The sequence below is a fragment of the Eleginops maclovinus genome, chromosome 18 (assembly GCF_036324505.1).
Source record: "Eleginops maclovinus isolate JMC-PN-2008 ecotype Puerto Natales chromosome 18, JC_Emac_rtc_rv5, whole genome shotgun sequence".
Classification (NCBI taxonomy): domain Eukaryota; kingdom Metazoa; phylum Chordata; class Actinopteri; order Perciformes; family Eleginopidae; genus Eleginops; species Eleginops maclovinus.
The window spans coordinates 27,159,401-27,180,238 of NC_086366.1; the positions used below are offsets into that span (position 1 = coordinate 27,159,401).

At 40.7% G+C, this 20,838-nt stretch overlaps 2 protein-coding genes across 3 annotated transcripts in view; one reads left to right on the plus strand and one right to left on the minus strand.

Annotated features, from left to right (window-relative positions):
* Positions 1-10,001, minus strand: LOC134880206 (solute carrier family 35 member F2-like). Of its 2 annotated transcripts, XM_063906981.1 has the most exons (9): positions 9,978-10,001; positions 6,927-7,021; positions 5,172-5,347; positions 4,155-4,282; positions 2,492-2,651; positions 2,163-2,319; positions 1,929-1,981; positions 1,499-1,653; positions 1-756 (listed from the first exon to the last, which is right to left on the minus strand). In XM_063906981.1, the coding sequence occupies exons 2-9, from the start codon at positions 6,968-6,970 to the stop codon at positions 466-468; spliced, it is 1,164 nt and encodes a 387-aa protein (XP_063763051.1). In that variant the 5' UTR covers positions 6,971-7,021; positions 9,978-10,001; the 3' UTR covers positions 1-465. The 2 variants fall into 2 exon arrangements, with proteins under 2 accessions (XP_063763051.1, XP_063763050.1); XM_063906980.1 differs by lacking the exon at positions 9,978-10,001 and having other exon boundaries at positions 6,927-7,071.
* Positions 8,825-20,838, plus strand: part of LOC134880204 (cullin-5-like) — a 24,348-nt gene continuing 12,334 nt past the window's right edge. Inside the window, exons 1-7 of the mRNA XM_063906977.1 lie at positions 8,825-8,918; positions 10,972-11,081; positions 13,516-13,615; positions 15,472-15,648; positions 16,432-16,573; positions 17,969-18,114; positions 20,064-20,144. Of these exons, the coding sequence (XP_063763047.1) occupies positions 8,895-8,918; positions 10,972-11,081; positions 13,516-13,615; positions 15,472-15,648; positions 16,432-16,573; positions 17,969-18,114; positions 20,064-20,144 (780 nt within the window). The 5' untranslated portion in view covers positions 8,825-8,894. The remainder of the gene's footprint in view (positions 8,919-10,971; positions 11,082-13,515; positions 13,616-15,471; positions 15,649-16,431; positions 16,574-17,968; positions 18,115-20,063; positions 20,145-20,838) is intronic.

Sequence of the window (20,838 nt, forward strand, 5' to 3'; positions counted from 1 at the left end):
TGTAGTGGAGTAGAAGTAAACATAAAATGGAAACGCTCAAGTAAAGTACACATCAAAATTGTACTTAAGGTAAATAAAGCTTGTATGTTTATAGTTACATTACACCACTGTGAGAGTGATCAGAAATACATGGCTACATAGCGGTAAGGGTTGAGATGAGCCCTCTGTAGGGAATGTAGATTTAGAGGGTTGTTATGTTTGTGTGTATATCTTGTTCTGGTCGTTTCAGCGAGTTACAGTCATTGGGTAAAGGGCAGGTAGACAGCTGACCTTTTTATTGCTTACAATGAACATATGAAATAGATTTACAACACAGACCACAAAAACATCAGAACAAGTATGTGTACGGTACCACTGTTGTATGTGCTCTTTTATGTTCTCATTATGTCTGTATCGTGCATTCCTTTAAGCAACATTTTATAAATAAATAATTGTGTTTAAAAATATATATATAACATATTCATTTCACATTTTAGTGCTGTGTCCAACATCCTCATTAAATATCCCTGGTGTCCTCTTCTTCTTCCTCTTCTCCTCCGCCCCTCCACCCTCCTCCCCTTCAGTGGTGATCCTCACGGCCACCTCCTGCTTGATGATGTCATTTTGATAGGCCACAGGGTAACTATAGTAAGCTTCCTCACAGACGGGGAAAGAAGCGGTAGCGGGGTCTGTGTGGTCGGTGGGGGTTGGCACAGCGTTGAAGGTGATGAAGCCAATGAGGATGATCACCAGTGAGACCAGGTAGAGACCGGAGAACTGAGGCGGGAGAGGAGGCATGATACTGTATATTTAAATGTAATGACGGGAGAATTGACTCAGGCAGGTTCATCGATACAATCTCCCTTTTCATCTGGTTGGGATTGTGACATCACAACTAGACTAGAGCCAATCATTGTCCAGCATGCCACTTACACAAATGTGATGTAGAAACTTGAAAGCTTTAGCACATGAGGACTGACTGAAGAGTGAGTAAAATAGAAGATATCTTGTCTATAGTAGTTAAACCTTTGAATATATTTTTCAGTAAGGAAAAAACGAGGAGATTTTATTATTTAGAGGATCTTTAATCTGCAAGTAAAGTGGAGCAGATACTCTTATAGTCAAAAGAATTCAAGTTTCTACAAGTAGGCTACCTCACTGGAGTAGAAACATGTAATAACGGCTGTTCAGTTAGCAGAAGAAAATGGTAAATTTGCATCAGTGACTTTTTCAGATTAAATACTCTGTTTGCAGGAAAAAATCATTTGAAGCACTTTGGACTCACACGTGTAGAAACTGTGTATATGCATGCAGCTGTGCAAAAACATTTGACAAAAGATTACACTTTAACAATTATTGTTATTCATTAACGCTGCTGTATCGCTGTAACATTCAGATGGTCATCGTGACCCAGAGAGGGTGTGTGTGTGTGTGTGTGTGTGTGTGTGTGTGTGTGTGTGTGTGTGTGTGTGTGTGTGTGTGTGTGTGTGTGTGTGTGTGTGTGTGTTTTTGTGCTCACAGTGTACTGGAAGAGGAAGATCCCACAGAAGAGGCTGAAGAGGTCAGCAGTGAGCAGGGAGAGGTTGACGGAGGTGGCGCTGCTCAGCTTCACCACTATGGGCATACAGCTGTACAGAGTATACATACACAGTGCATAGGCAGCAAACAGGAGCACTGAAAGGAGGAAGCACAACTGTTAAGAGACATAGAAATTGATTATGTAAAAAATATTTGGTTAAACTGATGCTGTGATACAAAGGATCCAAGGCTTTTTTGCTTGTGCAGGTCATCAACAGATAGTCAATACGGAGCCAAAGATTACATTATGCCTCTTGATGTTCAACTTAGTTTTTTACCACTGGGGAAAAAGCTGGTCATTGGTATTTTGGTTGTTCTTTTGTTTCCAAAATGTTTGTTTCAAGTGTTTTTCTGTTCAGATGAATACTGACCAATTTGCCAGCTCCACTGGATTATAGCAATTTCTTTACGTTCCAGGATCACCCTGGGTACAGAGAAGAAATAACAGATTAAACAGAATGTCAATTTCAGAACCCATCTGCTATGGGTCTGACCTTGATAAGCCTCTGGGGGCAAGGGTCAGTGGGTGGTCCCCTCATAGGCTGGATATCTGTTCATAGAGATTAACCACAGTGTTGATGAGTCTCCTGATCACACACACTTACATCTGTATGGTGCTGATGATGGTGCCAAACAGGCCTACCATGCCCAGGAACTCCACCCTGCTGAGGTTCTTCACCGTGTACTCCTGACACACGTTAGACACGGCGTACAGCGAGGCGCTAATCAGGACCAGGCCGTCACCTAGCAGGATGTTGGAGGCTGAGGACACCACAGGGGAGACATCTTAGAGTGTTTCTGTCATGTTTTAGACAGTTTCAGTTTAAAGGAAAGAGGTCACAGTTTAATAAAGCAGATCAGAGAGTTATTGGCTATGTTCATCGGGCCGTTGATGAACTCAGAGGGTGAGTCAGTACTTAGGGGAAATTCTTACTGGAGCCCTGGTCTCTTCCAGCCAGCAGGTCGGCCCCCACCATGGCCCCCACCCCCAGGAGACAGATGCAGACAGCGACGTAGTGGACCGGCCTGTAGTGAGCCTTCAAAACCCACCAGGACAGGAGCATCAGGACCGGGATCACGAAGCAGTCCAGCAGCTGGAGATCAATTACATCAAGTTCAAACTGTTAGGATCTCAGTTTCTGTATTTATAGTATACGGTTTTATTTTGAAATGTATCTTGTTTTGTCTTTTCCTGTCTTGCCTAGTTTACTTCCTGTCTTTAGTTTCCTCCTGTCTGATTGTCTGATCGTGCTCACCTGTCACCCCTGTGTTTCACCTCCCCTTCCCAGCTGTGTCTTGTCTTGTGATTACCCTCCTCTGTATTTAGTCTTGTCGTTCCTTTGTGTTCTTTGTTGCGTCGTCCTCGTTGTTTGCCTGTTCCCTGTGTTGTCGTGGATCTCCCCCAGCCCTCCCTTTGTCACCGGTTTGCATTCAGTACTTTTCCTGTGTTGAACTTTTTCCTGCGTCCTAGTTTTTATATTTTGGTTATCAGCTTTTCCATTATTAAAAGCTCACTTTTTGTTACATTTTTGTACCCCTGCTTCCTCTAATGCTTCTGCTCCTGGGTCCTTTCCCCCCACCCATGACACAAACAACAGTTTTTACTCTTTGGAAACATGAACCTCAAGCATTAAAAATGGAATATAATCATGTGTGCTTTACTGACACAGAAAAGCTACTTTCAGTGTTAAAGAGTTTCGCTTCTCTTAAAAGAAATAATCATTTTTAATGTAGAATTAAGCATCAACAGCTTTGTCTCTGGTGGCATTAGACTCAAAGTTAGTGAAGAAATAAAAACAAGAAGAGGTGGACAATAATACTAAGCCTGCATGTAAATCATCCCCAAGGAATGTTCAATCTTCTTGCATTGAGTTATTTTTATTTTATTTTATTTTATTTTTTGGGGGCTTTTTGCCTTTAATCGGATAGGACAGTGGAGAGAGAGTCGGGTTGAGATCCGGAAAGGACCACGGGTCGGGAATCGAACCCAACTCGCTGGTGTACGGTGCAGGTGCCCCAGCCAGTTGCGCCACGGCCAAGGCCGCATTGAGTTATTTTAATTATATTTGTTTTATTAGCTTATATTAACGCACATTTTTTTTTTCAGTTTCAGACTTTATAGAAAGATTTGATCTTACCTGTAATGTTACCATTGAAACCCATCCAAACTACGATTTTTTTTATCCCACAGTCTTTGCAGCATATAATCAAGCATTTTGTTTAATTAGACCTTCAATCTAGATCCCTGTTCACAGAAATGACCTTACATTTATTTTGAGAAGCTTGATCCCTTTTCTCATGTTTGCCCTATTACCCTGGTCTCTAAAAGGGGCCTTGCAGCAAAGCATCAAAATCTATGATAATATTAATAGTTGACATATTTACTTTAGTATGTTATATTAAAAAATGTTGGGGTTTTCATAAAAACACTAGGAAACGTTTTCAAATTAATTAATATTTAGTAGTTTAACAGAACTGAATATTTAGATACAAAAAATATGTTTTATCACAAGGGAATCACAAGGGTCACATTTTTAAAGATATAGGATCCCCTTTCACAACAAAGATTCAACCACACAAACGCAGCCTGCTCCCACCTGTACACTGGTGAGGGTGGTGTACTGGTATGCTTTGACCACAGCGTAGTTGGCCTCCACATCAACCAGCCCCAGCAGGAGGTACTTCCACCAGCGCTTCCTCAGGATCTGTAAAATATTGCCATCCCCTAGGTTTTAAAGGGGAGCAACCTGAACTTCAGTATCGACATTTATGTTTCATCACCAAGCCTCAGGACTGTTAGACACGGAATCATGCTGATCCCCGGTTGCATGCATCTTCGCTTCTTTCATTATTATACCATTTGCCCAATCATTTTCCCATTTAACCAACAAACTGAAATGTAATGTCATACATTAAATGGATACATGGAAATGTGAATATTATTGCTGATCGATGTGTTAGTACTGTAAGAACAAATCTTCCCATTGAGTTTATTCATTTTATTCTACTTTTACTGTATAACATTTAAGAACAAATATGTAGCCGGTTGTACTACTTACTGGGTTGCAAGAAAAGAAAAAAGAAAATAATAATAATAATTCTGTACAACATCACTGATCTACCCAATAGTAAAGTATCTAAACATGGCTCCACATTCACAAACTACACATTCAGATTCTCTTAGATGTATTTGTTGGTGATTAACAGTGTAATATCATGTCTTTATGAGTATGACACCCTGAAAGGAGCCATTCTGCATAAAGATAACATTTACTTTTACTTTTGGTCCTACAAAAATATTTAGATAATAATACTTCTGTACTTTTACTAAAGTAATACTTTGAACTCAGGACTTTACTTCTGATAGAGTGTTTATGGACTATAGTATTTCCCATTTTTACTTCAGTGAAGGACCTGAGTTCAGCAATTATAGTCTTATAAGTGCTGAACTTATAGTAGAGTAGAATTAGATGCATTTACAATAGTTGAGTAAATTTACTTTTCACCCCTGACGCCTGTTTTAGTCACTCTTGCTTCGGTTTATGGCCAGTTATAGCATCTACTGTCATTTGAATTGCACATTATATCATGTCTTCAGTCCCTGGTTGTGTTACCTGTTCTGCAGAGCAGCATGGTGGTGTAGGTGAGACACAGTAGGGTGTAGTGAAGGAAGCTCTGCATCATGGGTGTGTTCACATGGAAGCTGGAGGCCAGGTACTGTGAGGTGATGGCCGTCCCACAGATGAGCCCCGCCAGGCCCTGACCCATGGCCAGCGTCCTGGCCAGCTGCCTGAGAGACAGAGGGGTCCACTTTATACTCTCCAGAACATGTCAGCCAAGACCAGTGGTGGGAAGTTACTTATATATTTACTTATTATATGCTACTTTCTGCTTCTGATCCATTATATTTAGCAAGTGTACTTAAGTACAATTTTGAGATACTAGTACTTTTTCTTGAATATTTTATTTGTTTGCTACTTCGAACTTCCACCCCACTGCTAATCAGAGGTAAATATTGTACTTTTACTCCACTACGTGTATTGAATCCCTTTAGTTACAGATCTGGATTAATGATGGTAAATATAATCAGCCCTTAAATCAGACTTTAGTTCACCTGGAGTAAATCCAGCAGCTACCCTGCAGTATACAGAGCCATTCAAACTAGCTGCACCTTTACCAGCTCTGAGAACACTTTAATGATCAATAATTATAAAACATATCAGAGATATTATTCTGAAATGGACCAATCAAACAATGACTACTTTTACTGTCTCTACTTTAAGTACATTTAGATGAGAGTACTTTCTACTTTTACTGGAGGAACATTTAGAATGCAGGACTTTTACTGTGACAGAGGATTTGGATTTGTCAGATTCAACTAAGTAAAATGCCTCGAATATCTCCTTTTTTTATATTACAATGTCTAGAACATGTACATATTTAGTTATTGTGGAATATATAATTTTTCATTGCAATATCACAACATTTCCCTAAAAACCTACAGAAACATACAACATTTGAAAACTCTGCTGTGTCCATTTCTGCACCAGAGGCTTCCAACAACAACATCTGAAAGGTCAACAAAAAAATAGCTAATGTTTTTCTATATTTGGGCTTTACAGGGTTAAGTACAATATCTGAGTGCTTCTCCCACCTCTAGTAGTTACCAGTTTCTTTACTGATTAAGATTATAAAATAATACAAAATATCAATCAATGAATAAGTAAACATGTTTATACAAACATAGGTTAAGATGTCTATCATCAGTGTGGTAAATAATAGAAATGAGCTCCATCATTACCAGAGACACATTATTGAATAATAATCATAATACAGTAATTTATCAAATATCATTCTGAAATGGGCCCTTTCACATAACAAGTATTTTAATGTTTAGTACCTGAAACAAATATTGATGACTATACTTTCGTACTTTTACTTAAGTAACATTTTGAATGCAGGACTTTCATTTGTAACACAAGCACAAGTTCAACAACCTGCTGTAGATTAAACCACCCAACAAAGGGCTCACAATAAGCACAACCTCAAACATTTACAGCAGTTATATGCAACATACATATTAATGCACTATCAATACTTTTACTTTTTAAGCCATTCTTCAATTTCATTATGCTGATTAAATACTTTTACTTAAGTAAGGCTTTAAAAGCAGGACTTTAACTCGTAGAGTAATATTTATACATTGTGGTATTAGTACTTTTACTGAGGTACAGAATATAAATACTTCCTGGACCACTGGGGATTTTAATCATTGGAAAAGTTTGACAGTCTGACTGAAAACAGATACAGCGTGTCTGTTCAAAGTAAACATAATGTGCGGCTAACACACTACTCCTGTGTGCACTCACCAGGTGAAAACTTCCTTGGGGTTGAATTTCCTGATCCTCGCCATGAGGCCACTGCTGTGGCTGTCGGTGCTCGGGTCCCTGTATACATCCTCACACTGATCAGCAGCCATGTTACCACACCAGAGATGGAGGAATTATCTCTGAGTTTAACTGTTACTAGCTTTTAACTCCTTGACTTTCACTGAATGATTAACAGCTGCAGAGGGCAAAGATTACTCTCTCATGTATCACTGTGTGCAAGGTGTTAAAGACAGCCTGCAGCACCTGAAGATAAGCACTGAAGATGAACGATATGAATCACTTGGCTTCCTCTGCTAATTCACTCTCACCTACTGTCTGCTGATGAGATTACTGCTGGTGTTTAAAAAAGGGTCTTTATCATCATTTATTTATAAAAATGACATTAGTGAACACTAACTACTTCATTAAATCATGTACAGTATTAAGGCACAATGATGTGACCGTTAAATGCTACTGAAAAATATTTCAGGAGATATTGTTCTTGTTACTCCAGCTGTTGTCACAGGTTACTTTTCAGAATAAGATGTAGCATAAAAACATGCATTAGGCTAATACAACAAAATGCATTGTAATAAAGTAAACCGGTGTGATTGGTCTTCTCATGACCCCTCAGGTATATCTGAGACACTTTGTTGGGAGAGGGTAAAACTGTACGAACCCCTTCACTAACTAGCTAACTCCAATGGAGAAAATAGGTTAAAAGTAGCTCCACCTCGAGCAGATACAACGGTAAAATAAAATAAGTGAAACAAGTATTTATATTATATGTTTTAAACTAGACTACATTTAGTGGCAAAAATGTGCTTTGACTCCAATATATGTATTTGAATGTTTCTAAATAATTAATACAAAATATTAACCAACTAAACAAATCATAATTTACTATTACAGGGCTATAAAGTAAGTAAAAATGAACACCAAGCCCTACCGGTTGCAACATTAACGTAATAAACACATTAATGCGTGAATATTCATATCCGACAATATCATATTTTCTGATAAGGGTAATTCAACATGAGTACTTGTCTTACAAAAAACACTACCTCACAGAGGACTCGTATTACACATACTTACAATCTTTTGTAAGTATGTAAAAACGTCAAAGGCTTATTTCTACTTTGATATATTGTGACATAGTTGTATCTGTCACTGACATCAAACATTAGTTGGAAAGACAATTTGGGACATCATTACGTGCTCTTTTCCTGTCTAAGTCCAACTTCATTTGTATGACTTTTTTTTTTTCAAGTGAAAACCAACTAAATTGTTGATAATTTAAATCATGTCATTTACAGGGGGGCTATTTTGATGCCATGTTGAACCAGGAGGAGGCAGCATTGTCAAAGATATGAAACTGAACCTCAGAAAGAACAGTGGAGATCCAAACTCATGACAACAACATGGGAAACAGATGGGCAACTATCTTATAATTAAAAATGATAAACACAAAACCATTACACATGTAAAAATAACTACTCCAGTGGTACAACTCCTTAATGAGGTAGTGCAGTAAATTGTCATAGAAAGTAAATCTGTATATTATTATTATTATTTAGGATAAGGATAAATGTTGTCTGAAGGTAGGTACATTCATGTAATTGCGTATTTCCTTTATGTGTAGATTTACTCCATGACATATTGATGGCATATATTCTTCCACATTTATCTGACAACTTTAATTACTTTACAGGTATACAATTCTTCACACCCTTCCTTTCCAGTGAAAAACTATATTGAAACTACTGAACTAATCAAATACTAGAGACAGCCTTGGATAAAGAGAAGTGCAGTATTTCCAGTGTGATCACAGTACTTATACTGCAGTAAAAGAGCACAGTATGTATCTCCACTGTATGTGTGCGCGCTGTGCGGGTTCCCATGACCTCATCCTGAGCCAGCTGTAGCACCTGTCTCGCGAGATTCCGCGAGGCGATAAGTTGAAGAAACATGGCGTCGTCTAATTTGTTAAAGGTAAGAAGCACTTGAATATATGTTATTTCCCAGATTTGCGATCAGATTTGAACTATTCGTTTTTGTGTGTTTGAACTATAAGTGCATATAATTGTATAGTCCCTATTGTGGCATACACGTGTATGCACTGATAGTGTAAATATATGAAATTAGTGCACAAATAGGTGCGCCTGAAGTCACAGTTGTTACCGTTGTCGTTTTTAAAGTCCTGTGTTGTGACGGAGACACAATTTGTTCCCACATGCCTCGAAAACCCCCCAATTTGTCCCCGTCTTTAACCAAAACCGAACCGAAGGCTACGGTTTCTCTATTCATTCATGCCGGCGACAACGAACCGTACCCTCACAAGAACCGTATGAAGAGCTGAACCCAACACCGGGGAGCAGGGGGCTCGAAGGGTAGACACACTTGGACACAAGACACCCCCAACATACCAAGCAGCTTCACCTTGGCTAAATGTTGCTAACATGCTACCGCTTTTATTCAGCTAGCTAATCAATGGAGCTGGTCTCAAGATCACAGAATAATTCTCCCACAGGCCCAGAGACACATCAGCTTCCTGCAGACTCTCTGCTGTCTGCTGTGTTCACACACATCGACACGGGTCCCCTCAGTGCCGCTAGCTGCCTTCCTGGGTGTCCTGCGGTACATAGACACGATAAAGAGCCCCCAGGGAGAGTTGGCTACCGTCGCTTTTTAACTGGTAATGGTGCCTGGAAGTCGCTACATGTTTCCACCGGGGCTCTCTGTGTAACAATAAATTCTGGACCTATTTTCTTATAATGTGTTGCTCTTTTAAATAATGTCATATGTCTGATTCGTTCACATGTTGCGGGGTAGCCGTTTACCTGAAACCCCCACCTCCTTTCTCGGAACCGCTCAGCTGGAGGGGCATGTGGTGGAACAGGTGGAGATCTTTAAGTACCCAGGCCCTGAGAGTCCCCACCACCTGTCCTTCACACAGCGTTTTAACAGCAGCATACTCACTCATCAAACCACCCTTCACATTCAACATGCATGTGTGTGCAATTCTCCCCGGAGAATAGTGTGGTAACTCACACAGGAATCAGCAAATGGACCCAGAACCTTTGGCCCCCCTCTAACCCCACTCTCAGCCCTGTTAAAGAATGCACATTTGCACACTTTCTCCTATTCACTACAGAACTGTTTGTGTCTGAGTGTAGTTTTATGTGAGTCATAGTTGTGTTTCTTATTGTTTTTTTTTTGACAACTTTCATCAACATCATTAAGTGACAAACCAAACTTTTTGTTGAACCTAGTTTTAGCATCAGCAGCCGCCTAAACAAACAGAAATATAAACTAATCTTGGTATTCTATAAAACTTTTTGTTATGATAAATGGTAAGGGTTTAAAGCACTATTTTCCAAAGATACAACAAATATAAGGAATTAGTATTTCAAAAACACATAGGCCTTGGCAGCGATAATAAATGAAGCAGGTTTGTGTGGAAATTCCAATGTTTTTTGCATCTCTTTTGTGAGGATGTGCTGCTCCTTGGTGATGGAGTTCCTAACTGAATAGAGTTTTGGAATGTTTTTGGACAACTCGGATCTTGCTATTCATGTTAAAATAAGTTCAGCATGGCTTAAATGAGGCATTGGAACAGGTGTTTATGTAGAATTTGAAATAGTGGTTTTACTAACTACTAATTTATATTAATATTGTTTTCCTCGTTAAACCCCACCAGGCAGTGACGCTGCCACTTGGGCAGTTTTCAACTTGGCCAGTGACCAAGACTTACTATAGACTTATAGTCTAAAGCTCAATAATACATAATGAGAGTAAAATAAAATAGTAAATAGTGTAAAGCGTAAGTAGATGTAAAGGGATTTTTAGCTTCTCTATTGCAGTAACATTTGAAAATTTAAATGGCCTGCTTGGTCCTGACCCATGATGTGTCTTCAGTCTTTATGCATGTCTTTGCCTATCTCTTCATCTCTGTCTTCTCTCACCCAACACCTCCTTTGTCTTTGCTGGTTTTCATCCTTCCTCTTCTTCCTTCCTCTCCCCCTCTCCCATATCTCACCTCCAGAACAAGGGCTCCCTGCAGTTTGAGGACAAGTGGGATCTGATGCGGCCCATCGTTCTCAAGCTGCTCAGACAGGAAGCCGTCACCAAGCAACAGTGGTTCGACTTGTTCTCGTAAGAGATGCACTCTGACCTCTTCCTTACTTTCTACTGTTTTAGCTAAGAAGTGTTCCAGTGTGGGATCAGCCCAGCTGCTGCTGTCTCAGACCTCTCACAAAGCACAGCCAACTATTTCAGTGCATAAAGCAGACACACACATGCTAGACAGGTTTAGTTTTCACCAGCAGCTGTTCTTAAGTAATCCCCACACAATGTCACACATTTGTAGGTAAGCCTTGCTGGATTGTTTCCCTATTATAACCTGGGATGGCACAGAGCCTTCTTCACAAAGCTGAAGGGATAGTTAGGAGTTTTGTAAGGGGACTGTCCGAGTTTGAACAAGCAGACAGGAGCATTTAGTCTCCTAAAACAAAATGTATATCAGTTTACCTGTGTGCTATATTTACAGAATACGTACTGCTTTACCGTCTCATGTCTCTGACGCTGAACTGAGGCCGTTATCTCTCAATTCAGATTAGTCTCAATGTAAATAAATGTACAAAGATTGATTCACACATTTATTTTATGATTTTAAAAAACATTTATATGTATATAAATGACTCTCTCGACAAATATATTTTTCATAACACCCAAGAAGTGTGATTGGCAGAAAAGATAAGCAACATCAGATTAGCTACAGTTAATACCCTGTTGAAAAAAGGCCCTTGTTAACCAAAGGAAGGTCACACAGGACCAGCGGCTGTAAACCAGGGTTCAACAGCTTGTGTGTAGGGCTGTCACTTTACGTTGGAGAATCGATTTTACAATCGATCGGACCGACCAACACACGTTTCGAAAACGAAAAGAGGGAATCGACTTTTACCAAATAACTTATTTTTTACGGAATTAAACAAATAAAAAATATTTTATTTCATTATGATTATTATTAACATAACTCACAAACAAGCAGAAAAGAAAACAATTCCGGAAGTGCAGTAGGCATTGCGAGGGCTAAAAAGTAAATTCCCACCAATTTTACGCACCGGAAACAGCCTGATAGTGTCGGCTGCCGCGGCTTAGTATTTTGCCAAAAAATGGAGGGCAACGGCAATCAACCTGCGCGACATGAGAGACGAGTGATAACCCCTAATCACATGAGGAGTTCGATATGGAAGCACTTCGGATTTTGGGCAGAAGGCAAAACTATGGAGAAGGACAAAGTGGTATGCAAACTGTGCGACCGTGAGTTCTCATATCACAGCAGCACTACAACTATGAGGGGGCATATGCAGACTCAGTATGTTCTGGTCCACGGTCTGTTGTGGGGACTGTAGCGATCCTGCGTGTGCCAAGTGAAATATTTTCACCCTATTTTTATGTTGGCTAGTCCTCAAGTGAATTTTAAGTTTTATTTTCAAACTATTCAACAATCGCCTGCCTATGCGAAATGTGTTTCATATTGATAATGGTAAACAGCCAGAAGCCTGCAGTAATGTTTTTCCTCATTGATGTTGTGGCAGTCCATACTGCTTATTGTTTTTCGAGAATGCTCCTGTTTGTTATACACAAACTTCACGCAATAAATAATCAGAAATGCTGACCTGTACGTCTCTTGCGCCCTCTTTACGTAGTCTTAATGGCAGTGTGTTGGCCTTGGTTTTGAAAACTGAAACGTAGATGTGGATAATCGATTCTACAATCGATTCAATGAAAATTTAATCCTAAAAAATCGATTGTGATTTTTTTCAAAAAGTGACAGCCCTACTTGTGTGTAAATTCAACATCAAAAGATTTCTTTTAAATTTGTATGCAAAGATAATTATTTAGGGATGCATTCTTTGACAATAAAAGTAATGTTACCTCCCAAAACAGTAGAGTCACTGGTCTTCTCCTGCCACGATTGGCTACTGTAGTTTTGTTTGTTGTGTGACTTTGGTGTTTTAAAGAGTTAGTACAGATTCATCAAAGCTACACAATAACAGCTTCAGTTCCTCTCCGAAAGGTCTGCCTAACAGCAAGGTCAAGCCGTGAAAATATCTAAATGTAGCAAACACCTATACTGCAGATAAAACAAAATGATTTGAAGATTTCCATGCTATCGCTTCAACTGCCACTATTTGATGTAAACAAATGATTTCAGCAGGTTGCAGGTGAGCGGAAGATTGAATTATTGTTGTTAGTATTCAACCTTTACAACAACCTACAAAGCTGTATAACTTGAGGAAATGTTGGGCTATGTAGAAAGAATCTCTTGACTTGCTGTTTAAGCTAAATCGAGTTAAAGGGTTCAGAAAGAGGAAGTGGATGATTTCTCTTAGTCTGCTCTTGCGAAATTGTATGAGGAGAGGGGAACAGGAACAAGTAGAGTTTAATACTACATACATTTTGTCAGGAGATATTTCTGCAAGTATATTAATTGTGTTTGTCACATTCAGTTTGAGATCCACAGTTTGACTAACCCACTTCAAATACATTTTATTGATGTCCCATTTTCCTTCTTGTTCCCCAGAGACGTCCATGCTGTGTGTCTATGGGATGATAAAGGGCCAGCTAAAATCCATCAAGCTCTGAAAGAGGACATCCTAGACTTCATAAAACAAGCACAAGCTGTAAGTTGTGTGTGTGTGTGTGTATATATTATATACTATATACTATCAGTCAAAAGAAACTCTTCATTGTGTTGGTCATATTAGTATTTTGTGACTTAGGATCAACTAATTCTATTGAGACTGTGGATCAAAATCTGCTCCCAAAACAATTTCCCATATTTCCCCTTTTCTGATATCAAACTTTCCATTTAAAGTTTGTGTCTTTTCCCTGTAATATGTGTGTAGTGAAGGTCAGGCATGCTCCTTTGTGTGTGTGTGTGTGTGTGTGTGTGTGTGTGTGTGTGTGTGTGTGTGTGTGTGTGTGTGTGTGTGTGTGTGTGTGTGTGTGTGTGTGTGTGTGTGTGTGTGTGTGTGTGTGTGTGTGTGTGTGTGTGTGTGTGTGTGTGTGTGTGTGTGTGTGTGTGTGTGTGTGTGTGTGTGTGTGTGTGTGAGAGAGGATGTTCCTTGATGTTAACCTGATGGCAGTCCAACATGTTGCTGTCATGTCCTCATAAGCACTCTGACCCCTTAAACGTTAAAGGTCCCAATGGAAACATTTCTGTATCACTTTCAACACCACATGGCAGATTCTCTTTAAGGCTGCCGTAGTGCAGGGTTGAACATGCAAAGAGGGAAATGGAACTGCTGAATGTTAATTTATTATCCAGGAAGAAAACAAATGAAATGTCTTTATTGAACCTCGGGCACAGAGAGAAGAGACTTTATTAAGTCAATGTGATTTTTCTTAGACCAGAAAGGTCTTTGAAAACTGTTTATTCTTTTGAATTACAAACAGAGGGAAACTTTTTCTTTTTCATACAAGCACCATAATAATCTGAGCAGCCCCCCCCCCTCAATGTTTATTCATGGAAGATGTTGAATACATTAATTTCAAGCTATACATGTGAGCAAACCCACATCAGACAAGAGTTTCAATTTAAAATCCTTTCATTTTGATTTTATACAAAAGGCAGCAGAAAATGCTCCTTTATAAACGTTAAATATTGAGAGTGATGTCCAAAATGTATCAGCGGAGTCTCTGAGAAACGAGAGGACTGTTCCTCTCGCTCTGGGACATCCCAACGTGATTTAGACTGACACTATAACCTTAACACAAATCACAAATCCACACTGGCTTCCTGTTCTGCTATTTATGATCATAACCAACAAATATCAGTTCATTTGGAATTTTAACAAATGATGCCAGTGTGTTTATGAAATGGCACTGTTGTTGTTGTTGAGAAAACACCTCCATATGGTATTGTTTGCTGTATACTTAATGCTCTGGTCTTTGCTCAGTCTGGGATGTGGCTATGATATGCTTTGCTTTGTTCCTGAGGATGCACACAGTCTTAATGGAAGTTAGCTTTAACTGTATATGTCTGTATTGTCCACAATTGTATGACTGCAATGCTGTAAATGCAGTCTTATTTTGACCTTTTACTTTTGTCAAATGAACCTATACAAATCTATAGGCTATAAATCTTTCTATCTGCTTAAGAACAAAGGAGCTACGATTGTCAGTGGACTTCACTATGCTACAGAAAAACAGATTAGTTGTTTGGAAAATGTATATAATATACATTTTCCCTGTCTAGCACATCACAAGGTGCTGAAGTAGAAGAGGAGGAACGATAGGTTCCGGAAAAACAAAGGATGGGCATACGAAAACTGTGGAGTTGGTCCACAGAGCATCCACTCTGCAATAAAGTGAATGTACTGCGCCATTGTCTAGATGCTGCCTCTCATTCACACTTTTGCTTCAAAAAAAACATTATAGACAATAATACACAGAAGAATAACTGCAGGGAAATAGCATTCTCAGTATTTATTTTCCCGTATCCTCTAACTGTTGCTGGTATTTGTTGTCATGGCAGCGGGTTCTGAGCCACCAGGATGACACCGCACTGCTGAAGGCTTACATCGTAGAATGGAGGAAGTTCTTCACACAGTGCGACATCCTGCCCAAACCCTTCTGTCAACTGGAGATCACGCTCATGGGAAAACAGGGCAGCAACAAGAAAACCAACATGGAGGACAGCATCGTACGGAAGGTGAGGCAAGGAAGGAGATCAGGATGGAGAGGGGGGAGCTGAGCAACTATAAGCTGAACAATATGATGAGGAGATTAATAACTGAAGAGGGGAGCAGCAGATGCATAAAAGCATCTTAATCTGTCAAGATAAAAAGGTAATATCTTTAGAAAAATGTCATTGAGTTATAATGATAAAAAGTGTCCTTAGTTTAAGGAAGTTTCTCATAATGCGTAGATACTGAGTCATTATTTTGGGTAGGTTTCTCAATATTCTGAGATGCTGTGTCATGATTTGGAGAAAGTTTCTCATTATGTTAGTGAGTATGACATACGGGATATTTTTTTCTTCACAAGGCTCCCTTCTAATCTTTCATTTCCACTAGCATAGATGGGTTTCTGTAGAAAAGTGGCCTTAAATCATATAAAAACAAAGACATTCAACAAGAGAATCAATCACAAAGCAGAGGAGTTGTGAAATGCAGAACAAAGGCAGAGGTTGTTGAATAGAAAGGATGTGAGAAGTGACTCACATGGAGGAAAATATGATATGTTGTGAGTAGATATGGGACCATTAGCCTGAAAATCCTCCTGTGAGCGAGGATGGTCTATCGGAAGTGCTGCAATAGAGGAAGTAGCAGGGCAGGGAATGTGATTCAGCAGGAGGACAGAACAGGTTCCATTAAAAGTACATCATAAATATATGGGAAAGGGAATGGATGCACATATATAATTTAACATTTTTGGTCCACTTGACACACATTTATTACTGCTCTAACTGAAAGTGCCCTTACCTACTTTCCAGCTCATGTTGGACACATGGAACGAGTCAATTTTCTCCAACATTAAGAGTCGCCTGCAGGACAGCGCCATGAAGCTGGTGCACGCTGAGAGGCAGGGGGAGGCCTTCGACTCGCAGCTGGTCATAGGAGTACGAGAGTCCTATGGTAAGAGAACAATATGACAACACATGGAAAGGCATTATTATTGCTAACAGGTGCAGGAAAACAAATTAGTACAGTCATTTATAAACAGTGTTGGGCAAGTTACTTCCAAAATGTAATACAGTTACATATTACTTATTACTGTCTTTTTAAAGTAATGCGTTACATTACATTATTACTGTCTCTGAACTGTAATGCGTTACACTACTTTTGCGTTACTTTGAGTTACTTTCACCAAAATAACCTCTAAAGTTTGGCTTTAAATGCTAAAATGTAGTTTATTGCAGCTCATAGATTAAAGCTATCTATCTATCTGGCAGTACATGCTGAACATTAGGAAAAGAGCTGGAAATGAAACTCATGCTCCGTTTAAGTGGGCTGAATAATATGTGATACCGGTAACATGACATCTCTGTGTGTTATTAATAACATGTTAGTGGAGCCTCTGCACGGCCCTGTACACTGCTGTATATGAACGAGTCTCTATGGCAGCGTTAGCTCACATTATCATTGGTGTGTTAACGGGGATTTGCTGACAAGCTTTCTAAAAGTCGGCGATTCCAGAGGACAGAGGCTGCATATCTTCAACACTCTGCCACGAGTCTCTTAACTTCTCGGGGTTCAAGCAGCAGCCCCAGAGAGTGTTACCTTCTGTTGCTTCGGCCTGCGCTCACTCCTGTGTTTTTCTTTTCTTTTCTCCGAGCCTGCAGCTCTACATTGTGAGCCTGCAGCTCTGCATTGTGAGCCTGCAGCTCTACATTGTGAGCCTGCAGCTCTACATTGTGAGCCTGCAGCTCTGCATTGTGAGCCTGCAGCTCTACATTGTGAGCCTGCAGCTCTACATTGTGAGCCTGCAGCTCTACATTGTGAGCCTGCAGCTCTACATTGTGAGCCTGCAGCTCTGCATTGTGAGCCTGCAGCTCTGCATTGTGAGCCTGCAGCTCTGCATTGTGAGCCTGCAGCTCTGCATTGTGAGCCTGCAGCTCTGCATTGTGAGCCTGCAGCTCTGCATTGTGAGGCTGCAGCTCTGCATTGTGAGCCTGCAGCTCTGCATTGTGAATCTGTTTCTGCAGCCCTCTTAACCAATAGTAAACAGGCTTACTGAGTTACTATTCTACCTGCACAATTATTTCTCTGGTGTCAGAATGTCTCGCGATGTTTGTGAATTCTTAAAAACAAAACACCACATCATGTCGGGTTAAAATGTGCTGTAACTGTTACTAAGAATTGTAAATTTCAGAAGTAATGCGTTATATTACTGCGTTACAGCTAAAAGTAATACATTACTGTAACTCAGTTACTTTTGTAACGCGTTACACCCAACTCTGATTATAAATAAAGCACTTCTTCTTTAGGTCTACTCTGAATATTCATATTCAATATGCTTTTCTCCCACAGTGAATCTGTGTTCCAACCCAGAGGACAAGCTGCAGATCTACAGGGATAACTTTGAGAAAGCCTACCTGGACTCCACAGAGAGGTTTTACAGAACACAAGCACCGTCCTACCTGCAGCAGAATGGCGTGCAGAACTACATGAAATATGTAAGCTGTAATAACACTGATTATGACGCCCTTCAGGCTGATCAAGATCCCTGTGCTTCGCGTCTGGCTCCCTGATCAGCCTGATCAGGTGTTGTTGCCCCATAATGGTGGCCTCGCTGCACATTATCCCGCTTATTACACGGCCAGATACTAAACAAAGTAACGACTCAACTCCCAATATTAATTGAAATGATTTTATTGACTCAAAAATTATCGTATTTCTTCCGCTAAGTAAAAAAACTGTTAGTGTTCACTTAGTGTTTATGTTCTTCTGGTGATTTATCTGACGTCCAGCGCGGGTATTTTGAACCTCTTTTCCTTTGTCTTTCTTGATCCTCCTTAACAACGATCAATATAGTCATTGACAGCGGTCAGTACTACTAGATTAACAACCTGTCACATGTTCTGAATTCAGTGACTGCAGTTCCCCATCAGCCCCTGTCAACCAAGGTGTACCTCAAGGGTCTGTGCTTGGACCCCTCCTCTTCACTATCTATATACTTCCACTTGGTCAAATCATCCGCCAGCATGGTCTCAACTTCCATTCATACGCTGATGACATACAGCTCTATCCCTGCACCAAAACATCCACTCAACTCCCCCCCTCAATCCCTTGTCAACTGCCTACAGGACATCAAAAACTGGATGTCGTCAAACCTACTCAAACTTAACAGCACAAAAACAGAGCTCATGGTTGTGGCTCCCAAGTCACAACTCCGGAAGGTTGGAGATCTGATGCTCTCGGTGGACGGCTGCTCCATTTCTGCTTCCTCTGTAGTCCGCAACCTGGGGGTCATCCTGGACACAACCGTCTCCTTCCAGGCTCACATCAAATCGGTCACTAAATCTGCATTCTATCATCTCAAAAACATCTCCCGACTCCGGCCTTCACTCTGCGACTCTGTGGCAGAAACGCTCATACATGCCTTCATCACGTCCCAATTGGACTACTGCAATATGGTCCTCTCCGGGATTCCCAGGAAAACCCTGGAGAGGCTCCACCATGTCCAGAACTCTGCCGCCAGAGTTCTTACCCCCACCAAACCATGGCAGCACATCACCCCCACCCTCATCCAGCTTCACTGGCTCCCGATCAAGTCCCGGATCACTTTCAAAACCCTCCTCCTCACCTACAAGTCTCTCCATGGCCTCGCTCCACAGTACCTAACCGACCTCCTCCATCCCTACACCCCTACACGGAGTCTGCGGTCCTAGGACACGGGCCTTCTCTCTATTCCCCCCACTCGCCTCCGAACCGTTGGTGACGGGGCGTTCAGTGTTGCGACCCCCACCCTCTGGAACGCTCTTCCTGCAGAGATCCTCAATGCTGCCTCTTCATCTGAATCTTCAATTCCGCATTAAAATCTCACCTCTTCACCATAGCCTTTCACCACTAACTCATCTCAGTCCCCCGTTCTTCTACCACAACTGCCATTATTTAGTTTGCTATTTTATTTTAATTTATTTCTCTATTTCTTTTATTTGCCCTACTTTTTTTGTTTGTTTATTTGTTTTCTGTCTGTCCTCACAACATGGAAAGTGGCCTTGGGTACCTAGAAAGGCGCTATGTAAATTATTATTATTATCATTATTAATATTATGTTTTTCAACACAATATTATAAATTGCAAATGCGCCCATATGAGTTCCTCCAGAGCATACAGCTCCGAAAAAATGAAGAGACCACTGCAGCATTATCAGCATGTTTTGTTTTATTCTTTATAGGTTTGTCTTTGAGTCTTTTTTATTGTATTCTCTAAACTCCTGACAACATCTCTCTGTGTTGGAATTCAACAGACACTGGAATGGCTGCCATACATGTAGAGATACAGTGATTTATTCATCTTTTCAGGAGCTGTAGCATTAAGCTACATCTTGTGGACAGATCTTACGTGTAGATGTAATTGTTGTTTTGTATAACTTCTGTGTTCGGTGTGTGTTTCTCTGCAGGCCGACGCAAAACTGAGAGAAGAGGAGAAAAGAGCACTCAGATATCTAGAGACACGTCGTGAATGCAACTCTGTTCAAGCAGTAAGTGACAGGGTCTGATTTATGGATACCAACTTCATTTTCACGTGTTTTTTCTGGTCCTCTAATTTGTTGGAATGAATGTAAGACTTTAATTGAATGTAAATTGAGTGTAAATAGGAGAGTGTGTACTGTCATGTTTATTAGAAAATAATGATATGATGTCTGACTGTAGAGACCCTGCTGCTGACTGTAGAGACCCTGCTGACTGTAGAGACCCTGCTGACTGTAGAGACCCTGCTGCTGACTGTAGAGACCCTACTGACTGTAGAGACCCTGCTGACTGTAGAGACCCTGCTGACTGTAGAGACCCTGCTGACTGTAGAGACCCTGCTGCTGACTGTAGAGACCCTGCTGCTGACTGTAGAGACCCTGCTGCTGACTGTAGAGACCCTACTGACTGTAGAGACCCTGCTGACTGTAGAGACCCTGCTGACTGTAGAGACCCTGCTGACTGTAGAGACCCTGCTGCTGACTGCAGAGACCCTGCTGACTGCAGAGACCCTGCTGACTGTAGAGACCCTGCTGCTGACTGTAGAGACCCTGCTGACTGTAGAGACCCTGCTGCTGACTGTAGAGACCCCGCTGACTGTAGAGACCCTGCTGACTGTAGAGACCCTGCTGCTGACTGTAGAGACCCTGCTGACTGCAGAGACCCTGCTGACTGCAGAGACCCTGCTGCTGACTGTAGAGACCC

What these genes read in the sequence shown, in the direction of transcription:
- LOC134880206 (XM_063906980.1), bottom strand. Translation starts at nt 7,036, where the DNA reads ATGGCTGCTGATCAGTGTGAGGATGTATACAGGGACCCGAGCACCGAC. An exon ending in ATCATCAGCACCATACAGAT is followed by an intron (nt 1,982 to 2,162) that starts GTAAGTGTGTGT and finishes CTCTGTACCCAG; the next exon opens with GGTGATCCTGGAACGTAAAG. An exon ending in TCTTCCTCTTCCAGTACACT is followed by an intron (nt 757 to 1,498) that starts GTGAGCACAAAA and finishes CTCCCGCCTCAG; the next exon opens with TTCTCCGGTCTCTACCTGGT.